We start from the raw sequence: 20,572 nt of genomic DNA on the forward strand, positions 1-20,572 counted from the left end.
CTTGTTCTAGTGTGGTGTTGAATCCCAGACCTTGGCTAGAGATCTAGTACTGCTCTTTGTATTAGAAGAGCAGGAGAAAAACCACTGAGTGGGACCAGAACCTCAGAAAGGTAGGAGCTCTACCCTGATTAACACGCTCAGCGCTACAGAACACATCGTCCAAAGTCATAAAAATACAGTCAACAGCTGGACTGAGCTTGCACAACAAACCCAAAGCCTAGGACGACAGAACAGAGGGACCACAGCTCACTGTCCATTTTACTTCCAGGGTACCTTCTAAAAATAAACACATTTTCTACATATCTGGCCGGGGCAATGGGAAAGTTGAGACATAGGGCAGGGAGGAGTGCAAGAGGAGGTCGTGGTGGGTGCTTTGGGAAATTACACAAGTACCCAGCTACAGATTCCTTTGGTGAAGCCAAAGCTGGCATCAGTCTAGCCATTTTATTTGTAAAAAGGCATCTCAGAAGCTTCCGTAGACCTGGACGAGGTCACCTTCTCCACCAAACTCCCATCTGGAGACCATACCAGGCTAAACCAAAACAGAAGAGAAGCAGCTGGCAATAGGAGGGAACGGAACCAAACAAAGTCGCCACTAAAAGCACATTTAAAATCTTTCACTTAAGATAAGATCAAAGCAAATCCTTTAAATTAAAAAGAAAAATGCAATGCTACAGATTTTGCTTAGGGTTAAGAAAAAGGTTGCTAAAACATGCTCAGTTCTTTTTATGCGACACAAGGTGCAAGAGCTTCATGGGGGGTGTGGGGGCAAGAGGCTGATGCACGTTTTCAGCCTGTTCGAGGAGCAGGAAGGACGCTGACCCAGGACTTCTCATGGGCTGTGCAGCTCCTCTTAAAGCCACAATAACAATCCATAAGAGGGCCTTCAATCCAAAGGCAGAGCAGCTCCAGTAAGTGGAGTGAGACTGGACAGCAGTAGACACTCTGCAAGTCCCTTCTCCTTTCTAATGTTCTCCGCCTCTTCAAGGGTCACTAGACTGTGTGGTGATTGGCTGCAGGTGGGTGACATGCCCGATCCCCTTGGTGACTCCTTCTCTGAACAGTAGCTTGGTGCCAATCTTCAGATATTCGGGATGTTTGAAGAACCGGAAGCGCACAACTGCTTTCTCTCCAGTGCGAAGCTTGTCCTGAGGGACAGACACAGGTTTCAGACTTCTTTATGCATGGTAAATTGAATATTTTTTACTTGTTTCAACAATTGGATTACATTAAAGCTTTGGAATGATGAAATGAAGTTACTCACCATAATATTTGTTTTCTTAGACCTTCAACCCATTCAGTAATATGATATGATTTGGATGTCGTCCACTAGAGCAGGTTATCCCCAGAACTCTAAGCGAAGACACCAGAGAGCTGGCTATCCCTCACTACTCTCCCTACACATGTATGCCGATTCCATATTCCCTGCCCATCAGCAGAGGATGAGCTTTGTGACTGAAGATACTTAAGTGTCCAACTTTAAATTATTCTCATGTCCCAGCGTTGTCGAGAGCAAACGATAAGTGGGACAGCAAAAGCACAACATCCAGGCAGAGATCAATAGAAACAGTTCCTCAGAACGAGGCTCTGAATGCCTGACCTGGAGGCAGAGATCAATGAAAACAGTTCAGAACAGCCATACTCTGAATGCCTGTGGAAAGACAGCAATTGACCGGTGCAGCTCACCCAGCATTCCTCTTGCCTTCAGAGCTCTCTCCACCCTCGATTCTCTGTTGACTGCAAGTTCAAAGGGGCCAACTGAGAGAGAGTGTAGCAGTAATCATCGCCTTCAGTCATGTGCCAAAAGGCCTGTGTGGGATTGCTATGAACATTTTCTTTTTCAAATAACTGCAAACCAGAAATAATCAGGATAATACTATAAAGCTAATTGTATCTGGGCTGCCAAAGGGCAGTATGCGTTAGTTATTTCTTTACAAAAAGGCTTTTAATTCCTTTTCTAAAAATGTAATTGGTTACATAATGCAGAATTACATTATTGCTACTGTAAAACCTACATTGTCTCCATGCTTTACAGTTAAGTGCATCTAAATCTCAGTGTCAACTAGATTTCATTTTGTTGGGGAGGATGCATCATATTGACGAGTGGACACTTTTGAAAAGGACCACTCACCCAAATGCTTTGATGGCAAAAGTAGTTATGTGGTCTACTGGTTACATACAGCTTGCAGCTGGTGCTCAACCCATGAGCTCATCCCATACTCCTTCACATTCTATCTTACCATATTGCTTTATACCTACTACCCTGAATGTGAGATGGCCACAATTCTGCCTAGTTGGCCCAGTTCTCTGCCTGCTACGCCATCCACTCTGCTTAGTCTTTTACATAATGAATACACAAAGTTAACTTGAGATCAACTCAAAGCAGCAACCAATAGTTTCATCCAGTCTGTACATTTACAGACCCACGGCAAAACTGTACACTGTAGTTGGCCTCCTGAGATCACTTTGTGCTAGTATTATGATTGCATTATATAGTTGCACATGCAGTAGAGAGAGCTGGCCAAACTGTTTTCAGAGTCTTTTATCATATCCATGTCTGTGTGCCCATTCATGCAGCTGCCAACCTTTTTACAGACAATCATCCAGGGCTCAAAGTATTTTTCCCACTTGCGGAGTCGAATAGATTTTAAGAAGGGCCAGTACCATTTGCAGGGTATGTTGGAAACTTATTTAAACTTTACTTTGTTTGCAGTAAATGTCAAATAACAGTTGAACTGTGCATGGCTGGCCTTTGGGCGGCAGCAGTGTGCCAAAATAAAGTGGGCTTGTGGTGACATGTATCATTTTACAGAAAGTTCATTTAAATGTGTCGTCATCTGTTGCCATGGGTCTAGTGCATGTCTCTTCAGTCCAGTGGGTAAACAAAGTTTTGCTCAACCTGCAGGTCTAGCAGAATTTTAAAGAATTTGTAAGGCCTGACTTATCTCACTAATGTCTTACTTCAGCAGGAACACAAAACTGCTGTATTGTTGCTCCTTTATATCTTGGGCACAAGTATCTTCTGGTGGCATTAAAAAGATTAGTACAACATTGTTAATCAAATGCGGGTGTTTGCTAATCAAGAACAAATTAATTAGCAAACTGTGCTAATCAATTTTTGAAAACTAATGTATGCCTTGCAGGTGTGAAACAACATCAACATTATCCCACATGCCAATGTGCATTTGGCACCTTTCACTAAAGGGCTACACCAAAGCTATGTAATGGGCACACTAAAAAGGTGCCAGAGAAAAGACCTTGATAAACAACCCCAGGCAAACCATTCTTTTGGATTGTACTTTATTGCAGACAAATTTAAAATCTCCTGTAGCATACATTTAACAGTGGTCTACCAATGAAGAGAAAAGCGGCAAACAAAAGGAATTTAATTAAGGGAAGAAAGGAAATCTGAGAGTTACATAAAAAATAAAAACACATGGAATGCATATTGCACAAATTTCTTTGAAAGGTTGTAGAAGGCGCTTCAGTCAAGGGACCGTAAGAATGTTATTTCCATGGAAGATAATACAACCAGACAAAACAGTCTTGGAGAGACAAGCGCCAAGCCACCGAATACTATCTGCGTAAGACGCTTGAACTGCATGCACATTCTACACTGGGGAAGAGCCCAGACAGTCTCGAAGGGCTTCCAACCACTCAATTCCTGATAGAGTCCCAGAGCAGCATAAAGCCACAAGATCCTACTACAAAAAGTGTTTCTGAAACTGATGCACACTCTAGTTAAACATGAAAATTAAATAATCTAAGGACTGAATCTAGAATAAAAGATACAATGTGTGCCATTCACGCAACTCCCCAATGGTAGACCAAGCAGCCATTTGATTGGAGCAGTCTCCTGGTGGAAAGCTTTCGGATTACGAATGTTCTAGTCTGAAAAGGAGAATTGGATGTCGGAAGTCCCTTCTTGGGTAACAGCCAGTGGTTAGGAAAGGAGGAAGATGTTTATGGGAAACCACCAAAGTGATGTACTGTGATGGGTGAAATATCTCACAGCATGTAGGAGACTACTTCACCACCGAGAAGCTATTAACACTGAGAAAAGAGGCTTGTCTTGAAAGGTAGTTATACCCAAAGTGCCCTCCACATGGCAATTGAGAACAAGGAACAAGTTACTTAACTGTTCTCCAGCATGGGTCTGGCATGGATTCACATGCTCATGAATATAATACATAGCAGTACACACATGCACAACCACGGGAGGTGGCAAGGCTCAACATTAAGCATCTCTTACCTCCTCACCAGGCTCACCTTCAGCGAACAGGTTGCGCAGCACTGCCTGGCCGACGCTGGACTCCTCCCTGGAATCCCGGTCAACGCAGTAGAATCTCGTGAAGGTGTGCGTCGACCTCCACGTAGCAGCCCTGCAGATGTCCAGCAGGGGCACACCAGATAAGAACGCCCTGGTAGCAGCAATCGCTCTGGTCGAATGGGCTCGGACAGCCGGCCACCAGTCGGTTTGCCAACAGATGACAGCTCATGATGCAGCCGGAGAGCCATCTGGAAATGGAAGTCTTCGAGAGAGCCTTCCCACAGACCCAAAGTTCACAAACAGTTGTGACGTCCTCCGAAAACTCTTTGTGCGGTCCACGTAGAAATTCAGCGCTCTAGCTACATCCAGCGAGTGCAAAGTCCTCTCGGCCGGTGTCGAAGGCGACGGAAAGAAAACTGGTAACACCAAAGGCTCGATGAGGTGGAAGTCAGACGGCACCTTGGGCATGAAGGAGGGGTGCGTCCTCAGCACCACCCTCGTGTCATGAAAAGTCAAGTATGGAGGCTTGCAAGATGGGGCCTGAATCTCTCCCACTCGTCGTGCAGAGGTGATGGCCACGAGGAACGCTCTCTTCCATGACAGGAACTTCAAAGGCGCCGAATGCATAGGCTCGAATAGGGCTCCCATGAGACTGGTCAGCACCACATTAAGCTCCCGCGCCGGGGCAGGAGCCATCACCGGCGGGAACGATCGTAATAGTCCCTTCATAAATTCCTTCACCAGGCAATGAGACCACAAGGACGCCCGTCCCGTCGTCCTGGTATATCGGGAGATGGTAGCCAGATGTATTTTTATGGAGGCGTGAGCCAGTCCAGCCTTGGCCAGCGACAGCAGGTACGGCAGCACTTGAGGGGCCGTAATTCGCAGAGGGTTAATCTTCTGTGCACGGCACCAGACAGAGAACCTCTTCCATTTATGACCTTAACACTTGAGAGTTGAGGACGCCCTGGCCTTTGCAAGAACCTCTCTGCAATCAGGCGGGATATCGTACCCTACAAACTCTAGTGCTGCAGGAGCCAGCCTGCAAGTTCAGCGACTGTGGGTCGTGGTGGAGAATGGCGCCTCCTTCTCTGGAGAGAAGATCCGCATCCGCCGGCAGCCTGATTGGCAGGGACGTTGACAAGTCCAGAAGGTCCGGGAACCAGATCTGCCTCGGCCACGCCGGTGCGACGAGGATCATCCTGCACCTAGACTTCTTGAGCTGGTTGATGAGGCGGAGCAGCAATGGCAATGGAGGGAACGCGTATAGAAACAGGTCGTCCCAAGTGAACGAGAAAGCATCGCCCATGCTCCTCGGCTGTGGGAACCTGCTGGCGAACCTCTAGCACTTGGAGTTCGTCACCGTCGTGAACAGGTCGATCTGGGGTTTGCCCCATAGTTGGAAGAGCGGATCCACTTGATCCTGGCGCAGTTCCTACTTGTGGCACGAGCGCAGCTCCCTGCTGAGCGAGTCATGGTGTTTTTTATTCCTGCCAGGTGGAAGGGAACCAGAAACATCCCCTGGGCAACGCCCCAGTGCCACAGATCCTGGGCCTCCTTGGATAGGGCTGGGGATCTGGTGCCCCCTGCTTCCGTATGTAGAACATCGTGGTGGTGTTGTCGGTGAAGATCCTCATGTCCGAGAGACTGGAGGAACGACTTGAGCGCCCAGAACACTACTCAGAGCTCCAAGATGGTGATGTGAAGAGACCTCTCATCCGGGAGCCAAAGGCCTCTTGCGTGGAGATCTCCGGTGTGGCCCCCCCAACCCTCCAGAGAGGCGTCTGTAGTTACCGTCTCCTGAAACACCAGGGTTTGAAAGTCCGTGCCTGTAGTGAGGTGAGCCCGGGTGCCCCACCATAGGATCGCCCGACGGAACTCCTTGTCAAGAGGGATCCTGTCCTCGAAGCAGCCCCTCGCCTGAAACCAGCAGGCGTCGAGGAACTCCTGTAGCAGACGCATCCGAAGTCTGCAAAGGGGCACAAGGTAGATGCATGAGGCCATCATCCCGAGAAGGGACTTGATGGATCTCACCCTGGCCACGTCCATGGCTAACAGGCACCGCACCTTGCCCAGGATGGTCTTGGTCCTCTCTGAAGGGGAAGCCAATTGCTCCACTGTATCGAGTTTGGCTCCCAGAAACAGTGCTACTTGCGAAGGAACCAGGTGGGATTTGGGGTAGTTGATGGCGAACCCCAGCTCCATGAGCAACCGGACGGTCCTCGCCATATGATCGACGGTGAGTTCTCTTGACCTTGCCCGGATTAGCCAGTCATACAGGTTGGTGGTAGACGTGGATCCCCTGCAGGCGCAGCCGCGCTGCCACTGGTGCCAGGCACTTGGTGAAAACCCTGGGTGCTGAATTTAATCCGATCGGTAGGGCTCTGAATTGGTAGTGGCGTCCCTGAACCACGAACCTGAGGAACTACCTGTGCCTTTTTAGAATGGGGATGTGGAAGTAAGTATCCTCCAGGTCCAACGACGATAGGAAGTCGCCTTCCTCCAGCTGTCCCAGCACGTGCTGGAGGGTGACCATCCTGAATTTCTGCGCCTTGATGTATTTGTTTAGCCGACGGAGGTCCAGGATGGGGCGCCAACCGCCTGTCTTCTTTCTGACGAGGAAGTACCTGGCGTATCCTCCGGAGCCCCGGAGCCTCTTGGGGACGAGCTCGATGGCACCTTTCTTGAGCATCGCCTTTACTTCCAACAGCAGTTGAGGGACGTGATTCTCCTTCCTGGCCACAGGAGGAATGCGAGGGCACTTCTTTTGGAATTCCAGCGAGTGCCCGTTGGCCAGGGTGTCCAACACCCAACGATCAGTGGAGATGGACTCCCACACGCTGACGAACTTTGTCAGCCGGCCTCCCACCGGGGGTGCTTCGGTGGGGGCCCGACAACCCAGCCGGGTCAGTCTTGCTTGGAAGCAGCCTTGCCGCCTTGGCCTCCTTGGCAACGACGGCGGGGACCCCCTTGCTTGCTGCAACCTCTGTAGGCCTCCTGGGAAGAGGAGCGGGCCGCCTGGCAGTAAGTGGAGGAGCCACCGCTGGATCCTTTGGAGGCACCCCGTCTGCCTCCAGGGCTCCTAAAGGGCCGTCGCTGGTGAAGCACCCCAAGGGCCCGGGCCGTCTCCGAGTCGGTCTTGATGGCCTGTAGAGACTCGTCCACTGCCTTACCAAAAAGGTTGCTGTCAAACAGCATGTCCAACACTCTGGTCTGGACGTCCTGGCGAAAGTCTGTCGCCTTGAGCCATCCCTGTCGTCGGAGGCAAACTCCATTGCCCAGTTAGCGGAATCCGGTATCGGCAATGTCCATTGCCACCGTTATGGCGTGATCCAACGCCACCTCGCCCTCCTGCAGAATTTCTAGGGCCTCCGCCCTTTTGTCATCAGGCAGGAAATCTAGCAGGGGAGCCATCTTGAACCAGAGCTCCCTGTCGTAGTGGGCCACGATCGCTAAGGCATTGGCCGCCTTAATCATCGTCGCCGACGAGATGACTCGTCCCATAGAGTCCAACTTCTTGCCCTCGCTGTCCGGCGGGGAAGTGGAAGTTGAAGTTGACGACGGGATGTTCGCTGTGTCATCGCCGCCATCGTCCGTCCCCGTATCCTCCCTAGGGTCCGGCGAGGGGGATGAGGGGTCCAGCGGTCTCGCAGGCACGAAGGGCGGAGTGGGGTGGACTCTCCTCCGCTTGTTCGGAGGGCTTCCCGACGGGCCTGGTTCTGGCTCCTCCGTCGGGGTGCGTGGTAATCTCGTCCTTATCTCGGTACATAAGGATTGGATTGCCAACAAAATGGCCGCCGAGCTAGCCTGGGCTCGGGCAATGGCTGCGACGGACGGGATGGTCGCTCCACTGGGCCCTGTTCGTCGTCGTTGCTATCTTCGATCACGTCAGCAGGGACCGTCCCCTGGGATCGAACCTTCTCGAACCTCTCGTTGAGGCCTATGGACCTTTCGTTGATGCCCTTCTCGGTCTCCACCAGTTCCTCCTCAGAGGCGGATTCCGAGTCTGTAATGGCCACCGCCGCCCCCCCTCTTTTTCAGCCGGGGGCTTCACGGGGGTCTTAGCGATGGGCTGGAAAGAGGATTCCCTCTGCGGCGGCAGGGCTACTCTGGGCCCAGAGGCTGTTTCCATTGGCGCAGTCTCAGCCGGCTCCGCCAGGGTCGCAGCGACCGCTTCGGTAGAAGCCTTAGCCGGGTGGATCAAAGCCCTCACCACCTTAGGTGCGTCCTGGGCCTTCATCTTGGGGGTAGGGTCAGCACCTTGCTCCCCTTCGAGATTGACTGGGGCCGCTCCAGCAGCCTACCCGGGTTCTCAGACTTCCTCTTCCCCGAACCAGAGCGCTGGCTCGTGGTCAAACGTGCCGGGGAAGTAGCACCCTGCTTGGCAAACGAAGAGCCCGACCTTTCGCCGCTGTCGGAGCCCGTGGACTCGCGGTGCTTGGCCTTCTGTTGGGCCCCTGTCGCTGGGGCGCCCTCAAAGGACTTAGAAGACCGCTCAGACTTCTTTGCCTTCTCACCTGCTGTGCCCTTCTCCAGCCAGGTGGCGTGGCGTGAACAACGATCTTGTTTGGTCCGTTCAGAAAGGTTCTTGCAGAATGCACAGTCCTTCTCCACGTGCGTCTTGTCCCCATGGAGGCAGTAGAGACATTGCGAATGCTCGTCCTCCTTGAAAACGTTATATAATCCGCATCAAGGGCAGTTCCTGAACAGCTTGGATCCGGGCGTCGAGCTCCCCTTGTCCTGGGCCATGTCCGTTGAGGTAGGCCGCAGATATCCCGGAATCCTCCAAGAAGTGTAAACTCGACGAAAACTTCACCCTTGAGGGGCGTAGAAGAATTCCGAAACGGGTCCCCGTTATCGGAAGTAGAAACGGTGGCGCTTGAGGCTCGATTAAACTGAAAAAATGAGAAATTCTACTGAAAAACTGAAAACGCAGTAAAAAAGCTCGAAAGCTAAACACGAGGAATCCCAACACTTGAGCGTGCACTAAAAATCTGAGGATGGCTGCCAGAGGCGGGGTTTAGGGAGAGGGCAGTAATTGGCTACTACTAAGAAAGAGATCAGAAACTAAACTGATACGGATTTTTTCTTTACCGAGGATTCCCAGCCTGACGACGGGGAATATTCATGAGCATGTGAATCCATGCCAGACCCCATGCTGGAGAACACTGCTCAGAGCTCCGGTATGTTGATGTGAAGCAGCCTCTCCTCCGGGAGCCACAGGCCTCTCGCGTGAAGATCTCCAGTGTGCGCTCCCCACCCCTCCAGGGAGGCATCCGTCATCACCGTCGCCTGGTATGCTAGGGTCTGAAAGTCTGTGCCCGCCACAAGATGCACACGCGTGTCCCACCATCGGATTGCCTGGCGGAATACCTCGTTGAGCGAGATCTTGTCCTCGAAGCTGCCCGTCGCTTGCATCCAACGGGCGTCGAGGAACTCCTGCAGAGGGCGCATCCGAAGCCTGCACAGGAGCACCAGATAGATGCAAGAGGACATCATCCCGAGCAGGGACTTGATGGACCTCACTCTGGCTGTGGCCAGCAGACGCTGTACCTTGCCCAGGATGGCCTGTGTTCTTTCCTCCGACGGCAAGGCCAATCGCGCCACTGTATCGAGCTTGGCTCCCAGAAACAGCGCGACCTGCGACGGAACCAGGTGGGATTTGGGGAAGTTGATGAGAATCCCAGGTCCGTGAGCAGCTGGACCGTCTTCACTGTGTGTTCCACGGTGAGCTCCCTTGTCCCTGGCTCGGATGAGCCAGTCGTCCACGTAGGGGTAGACGTGGAACCCCTGCAGGCGCAGCTTCGCCTCTACTGGTGCAAGGCACTTGGTGAACACCCTGGGCGCAGACTTCAATCGTAACTGGAGGGCCTTGAACTGGTAGTGCCGTCCCTGGACTATGAACCTGAGAAACTTTCAGTGACCTTTTAGGATGGGGATGTGAAAGTACAAATCCTCCAAATCCAACGACGATAGGAAGTCGCCTTCCTCCAGCTGGCCCAGCACGTGCTGGAGGGTGACCATCCGGAACTTCTGTGCCTTGATGTATTTGTTTAGCCGACGCAGGTCCAGGATGGGACGCCAACCTCCCGTCTTCTTCCTGATGAAGTATCTTGAGTATACTCCGGAGCCCCGGAGCCTCTTTGGGACGATCTCGATGGCTCCTTTCTTGAGCATCGCCCTTCCCTCTAACAGCAGTTGAGGGACGTGGTTTTCCTTCCTAGCCACTGGAGGAATTTGGGGGCACTTCTTTAGGAATTAAAGTGTGCCCATGGTCCAGGGCATCCAGCACCCAACGGTCGGTGGAGATGGACTCCCACACGCTGACGAGCTTCGCCAGCCGGCCTCCCACCAGGGTGCTTCGGTGGGGGCCCAACGCAACGGCCGGTTCAGTCTTGTTTGGAAGCAGCCTCGCCTCCTTGGCCTCCCTGGCGATGACTGCGAGGTCCACTCGACTTACTTCGTCCCCTGTAGGCTTCTTGCAACGGGCCGTTTGATGGTAGGTCGAGGAGCCGTCGCTGGGGCGCCCTCACAGGACTTGGACCGCTCGGACTTCTCACCTGCTGGGCTCTTGCCTTCCAGCCAGCTGGAGAGGCGGGTCCAACGATCCCTCATAGCCCGATCCGACATGTTCATGCAAAACGCACTGTCCCTCTCCACGTGAGTTTTGTCCTCGTGGAGGCAATAAAGGCATTGCGAATGCTTGTCCTCCTTGACCACATTTTGTAGGTTGCATCCAGGGCAGATCCTGAACAGTTTGCCGGGAGTCGAGCTTCCCTTCTCCTGGGCCATGTTCTTCTCATCCACGAGGTAGGCCTCAAACTTCTGGAATGCTCCAAGAAGCGCAACTCAACAAAAACGTCACCCTTGAGGGGCGTAGAGAAATCCGAAATGGGTCTCCGTTGATCGGGAGTAGAAACTGTGGAGCTTGAGGCTCGATTAAACTGAAAAAGGAGATAAATCTGAGGATGGCTGCCAGGGGCGGGGCTTAGGGAGAGGGCAGTCATTGGCTGGGGGCAGAATGACCCAGAGACCAGTGATTGGTTACTACCAAGAAAGACAGATCAGATACGAAACGGATACTGATTTTTCTTTACCGAGGATTCCTAGCCCGACGGGGAATATTCATGAGCATGTGAATCCATGCCAGACCCCATGCTGGAGAAACTCCCTATTCTCAAATACCAGAGACCAAGATACAAAGACACTCCTCCATAAAATGAAGAAAAACTGTGGCTGCTGCCGGTCACAAAACCTCATGCCATCCCTGGATAGCTTTGACCTTGGAGCAGTTGGGAAGTGGTGGGCTGCACAGTACCTTGTATGTTGCAACGCTTCTAGATCAACCAAGATACATTTATGATGGATCCCAAACACAACCTGGTCATTTATGCCATTAAGGGACAGAAGAGGGGATTGACTGTAGTGACGGCTATACTCCCAGTCCATAGTCCTATTTCATCCATACGGATGGCCCATTCAGTCCTGCGGAGATGGGACCAAGGAGTTTTTGCAGCTTATAAAAACTGTAGTGCTTCTATTTTGAGTAAAGCCAAGCACATGCGCGGCCTCGGCCCGCCACCTCAAGTCTCACCCCAGGCTTTCCACCAGAGCCCTTGGTCAGGTAAGACCTAGTCGGGTAGAAAAGAACTACGTTTTATTAGGCAAGGCGGTTAGGCGTATGGAGAAAAGTTCCCGTTTCACCATTCTTCTGGGAGTTTCTCAGAGCACTGAATACAGCAGAAGGGGTGGGCAGGTGATGCACCTGAAACTTACAGCCAAAGTAAATTCTGCAGAATGCCAAAGAAGCAAAAGTGACGTCCCACAGAACATGCTGCTAAAAAGCCACAGCTTCGTTTTTTCTGCTGAGTTGGATAATTCTCAAGGATGCAAGAGATTATGCACCAATCAATAGGAGCTTTAGGGGCTTTGTAACTAGTGTTAGCGCTCCCAAAGGTGGCAGAGCTTGACGTTATAAAGGATGCTTCTGGCCACTTCAGGTTACGATCATGTTAAGTTTGTTAATTCAGATTATAGCAAAGACCTTTAAGACATAGGACAGGAACCCACTGGCTCCCACCACCCACACTACATCTTTCCACCTCATGGCGGTCGAACGCCAACACCACAACATTCTCTCACTCATTATTAGGTATACTTTCTATCTTGTGTGATATTCTCCTCACCTGGCGAGTCCCCCAGCACCTTTCACTTGACTATTGTTTTTCTACTCATGAGCGAGTGGGAATGCCCCTCCCCCCACTCACCCATTCTCATTTTTGTACTCTGGGCACCCCTTTTTAGGTTTATTTTGATGGAGTCACTTTCTGTAATTTCCTATTGTAGCAAACTGCCCCTCATGTGCAGTGCTACTGGAAGCTTGTTGAGCTTCCCTCTGGTTTTATGTGTGAATTCCTTGTGAGACCTACTGTTCCCAAGGATAGGAGGATACTTTTGATCCTACCTACACTTGTGAACCTAGCAGCCCCCCACCGTATGTGGACTGCTGAGGGGACACTGCCTCTCACTTCTTCTGTAACTTTTTAGTTACAGTAAAAAATCCGAGTGGTTGGTGGCAGTCGATACTTTTTCTACCAATTTTGTGAAACATACAACACAGGCTGCATTCGGAGCTGCGGTAAGAGACACATGGGACATGTGAGGAACATGAGGGTGCCCTCACTTCTCCCACTATATCCTCCCCTCGGGTGGCCTGGGAAAGGCCATCGCTTTTGGATCCCAACACTGGGGGTGGATTATGCGAGGGAGGGTCACCTGGATGGAGGAGACTTGGGGAGTGGGGAAGAGGCTGTCATCCTTAAGCGAGATATGGTATCTGCCATTTCCCTTCCATAAAGAACCATCCATCCCACAAGCCTTCATAGGCTATTGTCAGCCCTTTACCTATTCTTCCCTTAAAATATTCCCCAAGAAACTTCATCTCGATACTGGGACAAGGAAGACAGCAACTAGGAGGACATCCCAATTTTGTTAATACAGGCACATCAGCCTCAACTGTGTACTGGGACGAAAAAGGAGGACAGCACGAGGAAGGCAGAACTAATGTTCTGATGGTGAGCGCTCTAGTCTGTCCTGGACTCAATATGGTGCCGGGCACTTTAAAAGTGGACATCCATTTGGAAATGGAGTCAGCTGTTGTGGAAGCAGGACCACGGACTGCAGGCAGACCTCGCTGGATCGGCCGTGTGACAAGAGGAGGGCTTGAGACCCATTTAGGGATCCAGAGTTTATGCAGCAGTATGCAAAGCTGAAGGACGCTGGAGGCAGGTGGCAGCCCGCAAGAGGGAGGCCAAAACTACAGAGCAAAGCAGTCAGGGATCCTGAGCTGCAGGTGGAGCATCACCAGGTGATCAGAGCCACAAGAAGCCGCTGGGAGAATGAGGTACCGCACAGGAAGGACGAAACCTGTGGCAGTCGAGGACCTTGCAAGGGGTTACGAGATCCAACCGGTGAGTGAACCACAAATAGGGAACACCAGGCTGGCAGGTGCATATGAAAAAGCAAGTAAGGAACATTGATTTAATGTTAATGGGCATTTGTACCGTGCACCATCACCACTGGAGTGGTCCCCCTGACGGATCTGCAGGGAAGGTGTGGAGGCTTAGTAGGGTATAGCGGGAACAGGTAGAGAGCGAGTTGTGATGTCCGGTGGACAGCTTCAGTTCAGTTTCCACCGTTCGCTGAGCTTGGGTGCGGTTTACGGGTCGGTACAATTCCCATGTGCTGTTGTGCATGGCTAGGTGTTTGTTTATTGTTGCAGCGTGGTGAAGGGCGTCCGGGTTGTTGTGCAGAGAGGTGGATGTGTTTGTTTGCGATTGAGCAGTGATTTAAAGCGAAGTGAGGATAGTAACAAGTATTTTGAATATCGAATGACCTGAAACCAATAAGTCCTTTTAAATATGGAAAGAAGTGACAGTAGTTACTAGCACTTTTGAATATCGAACGAAGAGGAAAGCAAATACAAGTACCGTTGAAAACCGAACAGAGCGGATGCAAGTGTTGAGCATCTTGAACCTTGAGCAAAGTGAAAGAAAGTTTCTAAATCAGCCCGATAGAAGGAACTGTGCATTATATAAGAACTTATGAGAAAACATGCATTGGCACCAGCCAGGAGAATTCAAGGAACTGTGTGTGATAAGGAAACAAGCATTGGTACAAGTCAGGAGAGTGCAAGAAAGTGTGACAAATGCATAGTGGCCAAACAAGCCATGAGACAGTGTCCGGAGAGTGACAGGTGAATCACGCATCCCTGTCAAATTGAAGCAGTGGCATAGAACTGATGGAAAAGCAGCAGAGCAGGGATATCAGTTGCGTGATCTCTAATGGGTGGACCGTGTGGTCCGACAAATGCGCCTAGACCAAGTGCACCCATGTAGGAAAAGGCCCCTGAAATCACCTATACCGTAGCTTGTGTTGTACAACAACCTATTGTGTGGTTTTGAAGCCAAGGAACTGAACTACCAATATGAATTGCTAAACATTGACTATAGCACAAGAGCTGGGAAGTGCCCCATGAAATTATGTTAAAAGCTGGAAGATTTGAACTCTTGGGGAAGGGAAATCCTGTGCTTTAACCATTGTGAATTTAGGGTAGCGGATTACAACCCAAGAGCTGGCAGAAGCTCTGAACTTTATTTGAACACTGTTTATTGTGTTGCCGACACATTGTATACATTTAAGCGTGAGGGCAAGTATAGGTTTTGGAAACAGACAGACTTCAGCTTTGGACCGCCTGACAAAGACTATCCTTAGTTTATTTAGGTAGGGAAATCCCACCCTAGTATAGGGAAAGTTAGGCATTATCCAACCCTACATTTCGAGTCAATACTTAAACGAGTTGTCTGTCTGCTTCAGGATACCTTCACAGACACCACCGATCTAAAATGGTTCCAGTCTTTTTTTTTGCCAACTCATGATGGTTTGTTATTTCTTGGCCCTTGTTCTGCCGTGCTGGGTGGGGGAAGTCATTGTGTGTCTTTTGCCTTTGCTGGGATCCCTTTGTGAAGTCCGCCTGAAGGTGCCAATGTGGCTGGGAGGACTCTGAAACTCTCCATGTCATTATCCTCCAGTGTGCCTGCTTAGAGTCAATTCTAACTGGGAGGCTGGCTGTCTTAGGACAGCCCCACGCCAAGTTTGAATGACGGTATACATGCTGAATGGCTGGGTTTCTGCATAAAAGGCAAGGGTCTTGATGCTGAAGCCAGAGTCGACCACTGGAAGATGCATTCCGAAGAGGACGAAAACTGCAGCAATCTCCAGAGACCACCAAAGCCACCAGAGTGACTGCTGCGCTGCTCCAACCCTCTTTTCAAAGTGACAGGGAAGCTCCCATCCGGACGACTTCCTCCCTTGATATGATATGGAAGTTAGAACGCGCCTATACCAAGTTTTTCAAGGCGCGATGAGGCATGGGAGGGGGGACAGAGGGAAGACAAAGACGGCGATCTTACTAGGCCAGGTGACATGGAGATCGCACAAGTGCGACTGGTGGGAATAACCAGTCTAAGACAACTTGCATTTCGAGCCATCCCACAACGAGTTGTGCCCTTTACTGGCTGCAAAACGCTAATACCCTGTGACCTGTGTTCAGTGCATCGCGGTCTGAAGAGCGAATCGTCCTGAAAGTTTGGTGGATTCCTTCCAGACCTCCAGATGCTAGATTCCGCTCCCTGAAGTCGCCTCATCCGAAGACTGGGCCGAGATAGTAGGCTGAATCAACCGGGCAGTAACCATTCCTCACTGGTGCTTTGAAAAGGGCGCGTAAACCACAGAACTGAAGAATCCTTTGCTGAGAGCCTCTCCACTAGACTGCTGCTGCAAAGATCCATACAGTGTCTCTTCTTCGGTTTGCTTGACCAAGAATCCAGTGACTGGGTCTGCTGCATCGTGGGGGCATCTTGCTGCATCCTCTTCATTTTTAAAGTACTCTGAGACTCATGGTAAAAGCTACCTAGAGTTGCTTTGCTGCTCCTGTGTTGCTGGAGTACTGATTCAAGTGTTTGAGTTTGCACATACAAGTTCACCCATGTCCAATGCCTGTGCGCCTACAGGGAGCCTTCTCTGAAGCACCTGAACCCCCCCCCCGGCCCCCTCCCACATCCTAACAAGGAAAGTGAACTCACTAGCTACAAGTCTTCTGGCACTCGACTCTTTAAAGCTGGGGCCTTGCTCATTTTGCCCCCAATCCGACTACGAGGCTCTCATACCCAAGTAGGGATGGACTACTAAAGATTAAGGCATCTGAATTTAATGCAAATCACACCTGCTCGGTGTTGGTTTTTATTCATCATCCTTTCCCAATACCAGTGATTCCAAGTATGAACTGTTTAATGCTTTACTTACCTTGAATTGCTTCCAACTATTGCTCAAGTGTGCGCAAAGTTACTTTACTTACCAGTATTGTCATGCCGTGATTGTTGGTGGATGAATATATTTGCTAACTTGAAGAAACTCTTTCCCTTACCTGCATTTCAACTTCAGGTTTACCAATGAATTCAGTTACCACTACAAAGGTCCTACTGTATATATGCAGCAGTCTCTAACAACTCGGCCGAACTTTTCAAAATCTGCAAGGAGCTGGCCAATCCTGCTGCAGTCTCCTCCTCTCCTATTCCCTCCCAGGCCCTTTGCACAGCTCTGGCATCTCATTTCCACCACTAAAATTCAGGACATCCTGTCCACTCTCTCCTCTACCTCCCCTCACGCTACCATTCCAGGCCCCTCTCGGGCCGCATCTCCTCTTCCTTTCTCCTTCTCCCTGTTCACTCCCGATGAGGTTTGTAGACAAGCACGATCTATGAAAGTCGTCAAAACAGGTGGCCCCCTGCTCCTCCGGAACCATCAAGGACCACATTGACACTGTTGCTCCAGCCTTGGCCGATTTCTACTATCACTCTTGCCACTGCAACCTTCCGATCCCCCTTCCCCTTTAAGCACTCCCTTGTGCACCCCCTCCTTAAGAAGCCCTCTGCCGATCCTTTCTCTTCGGAAAACTCCCACCCAATCTCCATCACTCCTTTTCCTGGGCAAACTCTTGGAAAAGCTGGCCATCTCCCAGCTTAAGCTACACACTGAATCTGTTGGTTGTCTCCAGGACCACCAGGCTGGCTTCAGAGCAACCAGAAGCACGGACACTGCTCTCCTGAACACCTGTGAAGACTTGCCCTCTAATCAAGACTCTAACCATTGTTCTTTCCTCATTCTCCTTGATTGAGCCTCTGCTTTCGACAGTCAACCACACCATCCTGCTCAATCGTCTATGTGACAACCTGGGTAGCCTAGCTGACCTCCCTCTCAGAACGCCCCTCCCAGATCCAACTTGGGTCTTTCATCTCTTCCATCTCTCGCCCTCTCTCTACATGTGGTGTCCCCATGGGGTCTAATCTCTCTCTCTGGCCCATTAACCAGTACTGGGCACCTATGGCTCACTGCATCTCTACCATCCCATGCAGATGACATCCAGCTCTCCTTCAGCCTCCTCTGCTCCTTCTCTCATACTCTAATCTATATCCGTAATTCAGGAATGGTGTATTTCCAACAATCTCTGCCTTAATGCCAGTAAGGCAGAGATCCACCTCATTGGGACACCTGATCCCGCTTTCCCTCTCTCACTCTGGCCGCCCACACTGGGCCCTCTACCTGAATATTCCTGTGAGGCCAAGAACCCTGGTGTCATCTTCGACTACACCCTCCTCCTCGCATCTCGGACGTTTCTAAAAAGTCATGATCAGCTGCACCCCCTCAGAGGTATTCTTCCTTTTCTCACTTTTCCTCATTTTGTCACAAGCCCTGAAGTCTCTCCAGTGGCTCCATGTGGCTGCAAGGATAAAGTTCAAGACCCTCTGCATCGTCCACCAGGCTTTCTGGGGCCGGGGACCACACTACATCCAACTTTCTCTTCTTAAGCATCTTTCTTCTGAAGATCTCCGCTCGTCCACCTCCAACTCTGAGGGTCAGACACTTCTCCAGGCAGAGAGTGGGGACAGATCTCTGTCCTCGGCTGGGGCCTCCCTCTGGAACAGCCTCCCTGCTTCTCTCAAACTTTAGCAGGACCACCTAAGGTTCAGGAAGCAACTCAAGACCTTCATTTTCACTTCCTCTCTCGCTCTCTCTTGCCGCAGTCTTCTGCGCATACTGTTTACCTGGCCACCCACTGAACCTACGGGACCATGCTCCTGCATGACCAGTGTCCCTTGCACTGCCTCAAGGCCTCCCAATCACTTAGGGACTGTATCTGCAACCCTACAGTCCTGACTCTCTGCACGTATGAGCCAAGTTCCTAGAAGCAATTATGAACTCCTTCGCACTGTCCCCCCCCCCCTCCCCGCCCCTCAACCAGACTGCAGTTGCATGATCTGAATGGCACAAGGCCTAGTAAGATTGTTGTTTTGTCCTCTTTTGTCTTCCCTTCTTTGTCTTGTTGCGCCTAGAAACACTTATGATAAGTAATTTATAATGTGCCTGTACACATCACATATTGAAAAGTGAACTTGACATTGGTTAGCAGATATAAATAATATTTCAATATATCTGCAAGTATTGAAGTGTCTTGACTTGTGTGCTCAAAGGTCGTTGTACTCTACTGCAGATCTTCTCCCTCCTAGACCAAGCCTGGCTGTTCACCCATAGCTACCAAACCTTTTGGGTACTTTAAGCCTACATTAAGAGTTGGAGCCCTGTACACTAAAAGGGAGAGTCTTCTATAGTCCGACCATAGGTGGACTTTAATAAAACTGCCCAACGCTCATACATACACATTCCGACATTCCATCATTCTCTCTAACCTCATACATTCAGACTTGCATGCATTCATCCATAAGGCAAAGCACATCGGAACACTTGACCATGCTGAAGGACTGACCCATTGCCCCATGACAAATGAGCAAAAGGCCAGAGGAGTTAGACTAAAGGCATCACTCCCTTCTAAAAAGTCAGGACAGGTTCAAAAACAAAGCAAAAGGTTTGGGGGTCCATAGAATATGGAGGGAAAGTTGACTAAGAGAGCTTTCCTAACATCGCTCATCTATATAAAGATGTGTACAATCTTAATGTGCATCGTAAGGGTGGCGTACATCTTGACACCCTTGACTCGCACCGCACGTTACATCTGAAGCAGTCTAGTCTTTCCAGAACCTTGTGTCCATGTTGCATTAACTCCGGGTCAGTGACGCAGAGCAGAACCTGGAAGCAGACATGTAAATCCCGCCTCACTGGAAACCCCAATCAAGGCTTCCATTTTTACCCACACTAATAGTGTTAGTGGCTAGGTGAACTTTGCCCTAGGTAGAGGCCATTGGCTTAGGACCACCAACTCGGCTGGCGGTCACTTACCATCATTTGCCTGCTGGTGGAACCTTGAATGCTTTGTTAGGGGCTTCAATCATTCTGTGTGGAGGCTGGGCTACAGAAGTCTCTCAGGGGAGAGTGGGCAAAGTTTACTCACCTTTGAGAAGTGTGCCTCTCAGTGGCAGTCCCCAGTTCGAGCACAGGTTGCAGAATGACCGAGGTCCCCCATTAAACGAGCATTCCACAGAGAAGAGGCCCAAAGAGGGAAACAGCAACTAGACCGATCTCACAAGGGAACAGGACACAACTAAATGCTCTATGCAGAGACCAAGAACTCACGCAATAGCAGGAAATGCTCCAGACGAGAGTGCAGAAAGCACAACTGCACATCTTAAGCAAGAGAAGACAGATTCCAACCAGAGATCTCAACAGTGTAGACTTTAGGACTTAGAAGCCCCACCCCTAGATTCCATTCTCGAGACTTGAAATGACCATACAGTGCTGTCTGCAAACATTTGAGGGACTCAATGTTGGCTAGAGACTTGTGAGGCCCCACCACCAGAGCAGATAACAAGCTAACAAGCAAACATGAAGGAGGATATTTCAGAAAGACCACTACAGAATATAAAAAGCTGCAACACCCTCTGTCCATCTTATTTTAGTAGATTAACAGCACATGCTGCCAACCTCACCTTCCCATAGATCTCCTCCACAATTGCCGTCTGCCGCACGTTCCCAACGTGCACAGTCACCTGGAAGCCTTTCCGGAACGTCGTGGCATGGAAGAGAAGTACGATCTCTGCTTCAAACACAGAACAGATTGTGGGATTCATCTCTGGACTCACCATCACCATACCCTAGAAAAGAAAGTGCAGTGTTATGAGTCTGGTACACTACAGTCCACCGAGGAACAGATCACTGTGGCTTTACAGAGATTGATAAACTTACACAGTACACCACTTCCCAAACACAAACAAAACACTATCTGTACACGAC

At 50.3% G+C, this 20,572-nt stretch overlaps 1 protein-coding gene across 1 annotated transcript in view; it reads right to left on the minus strand.

The window, feature by feature from the left end:
• Positions 1 to 404: 404 nt before the first annotated feature.
• GTPBP2 (GTP binding protein 2) overlaps positions 405 to 20,572 on the minus strand; it is a 277,964-nt gene continuing 257,796 nt past the window's right edge. Inside the window, exons 11-12 of the mRNA XM_069608834.1 lie at positions 20,269 to 20,433; positions 405 to 1,148 (exon numbers count right to left, since the gene is read on the minus strand). Of these exons, the coding sequence (XP_069464935.1) occupies positions 984 to 1,148; positions 20,269 to 20,433 (330 nt within the window). The 3' untranslated portion in view covers positions 405 to 983. The remainder of the gene's footprint in view (positions 1,149 to 20,268; positions 20,434 to 20,572) is intronic.

Source organism: Ambystoma mexicanum, chromosome 4q (assembly GCF_040938575.1).
Source record: "Ambystoma mexicanum isolate Mex_15411 chromosome 4q, UKY_AmexF1_1, whole genome shotgun sequence".
Taxonomy (NCBI): domain Eukaryota; kingdom Metazoa; phylum Chordata; class Amphibia; order Caudata; family Ambystomatidae; genus Ambystoma; species Ambystoma mexicanum.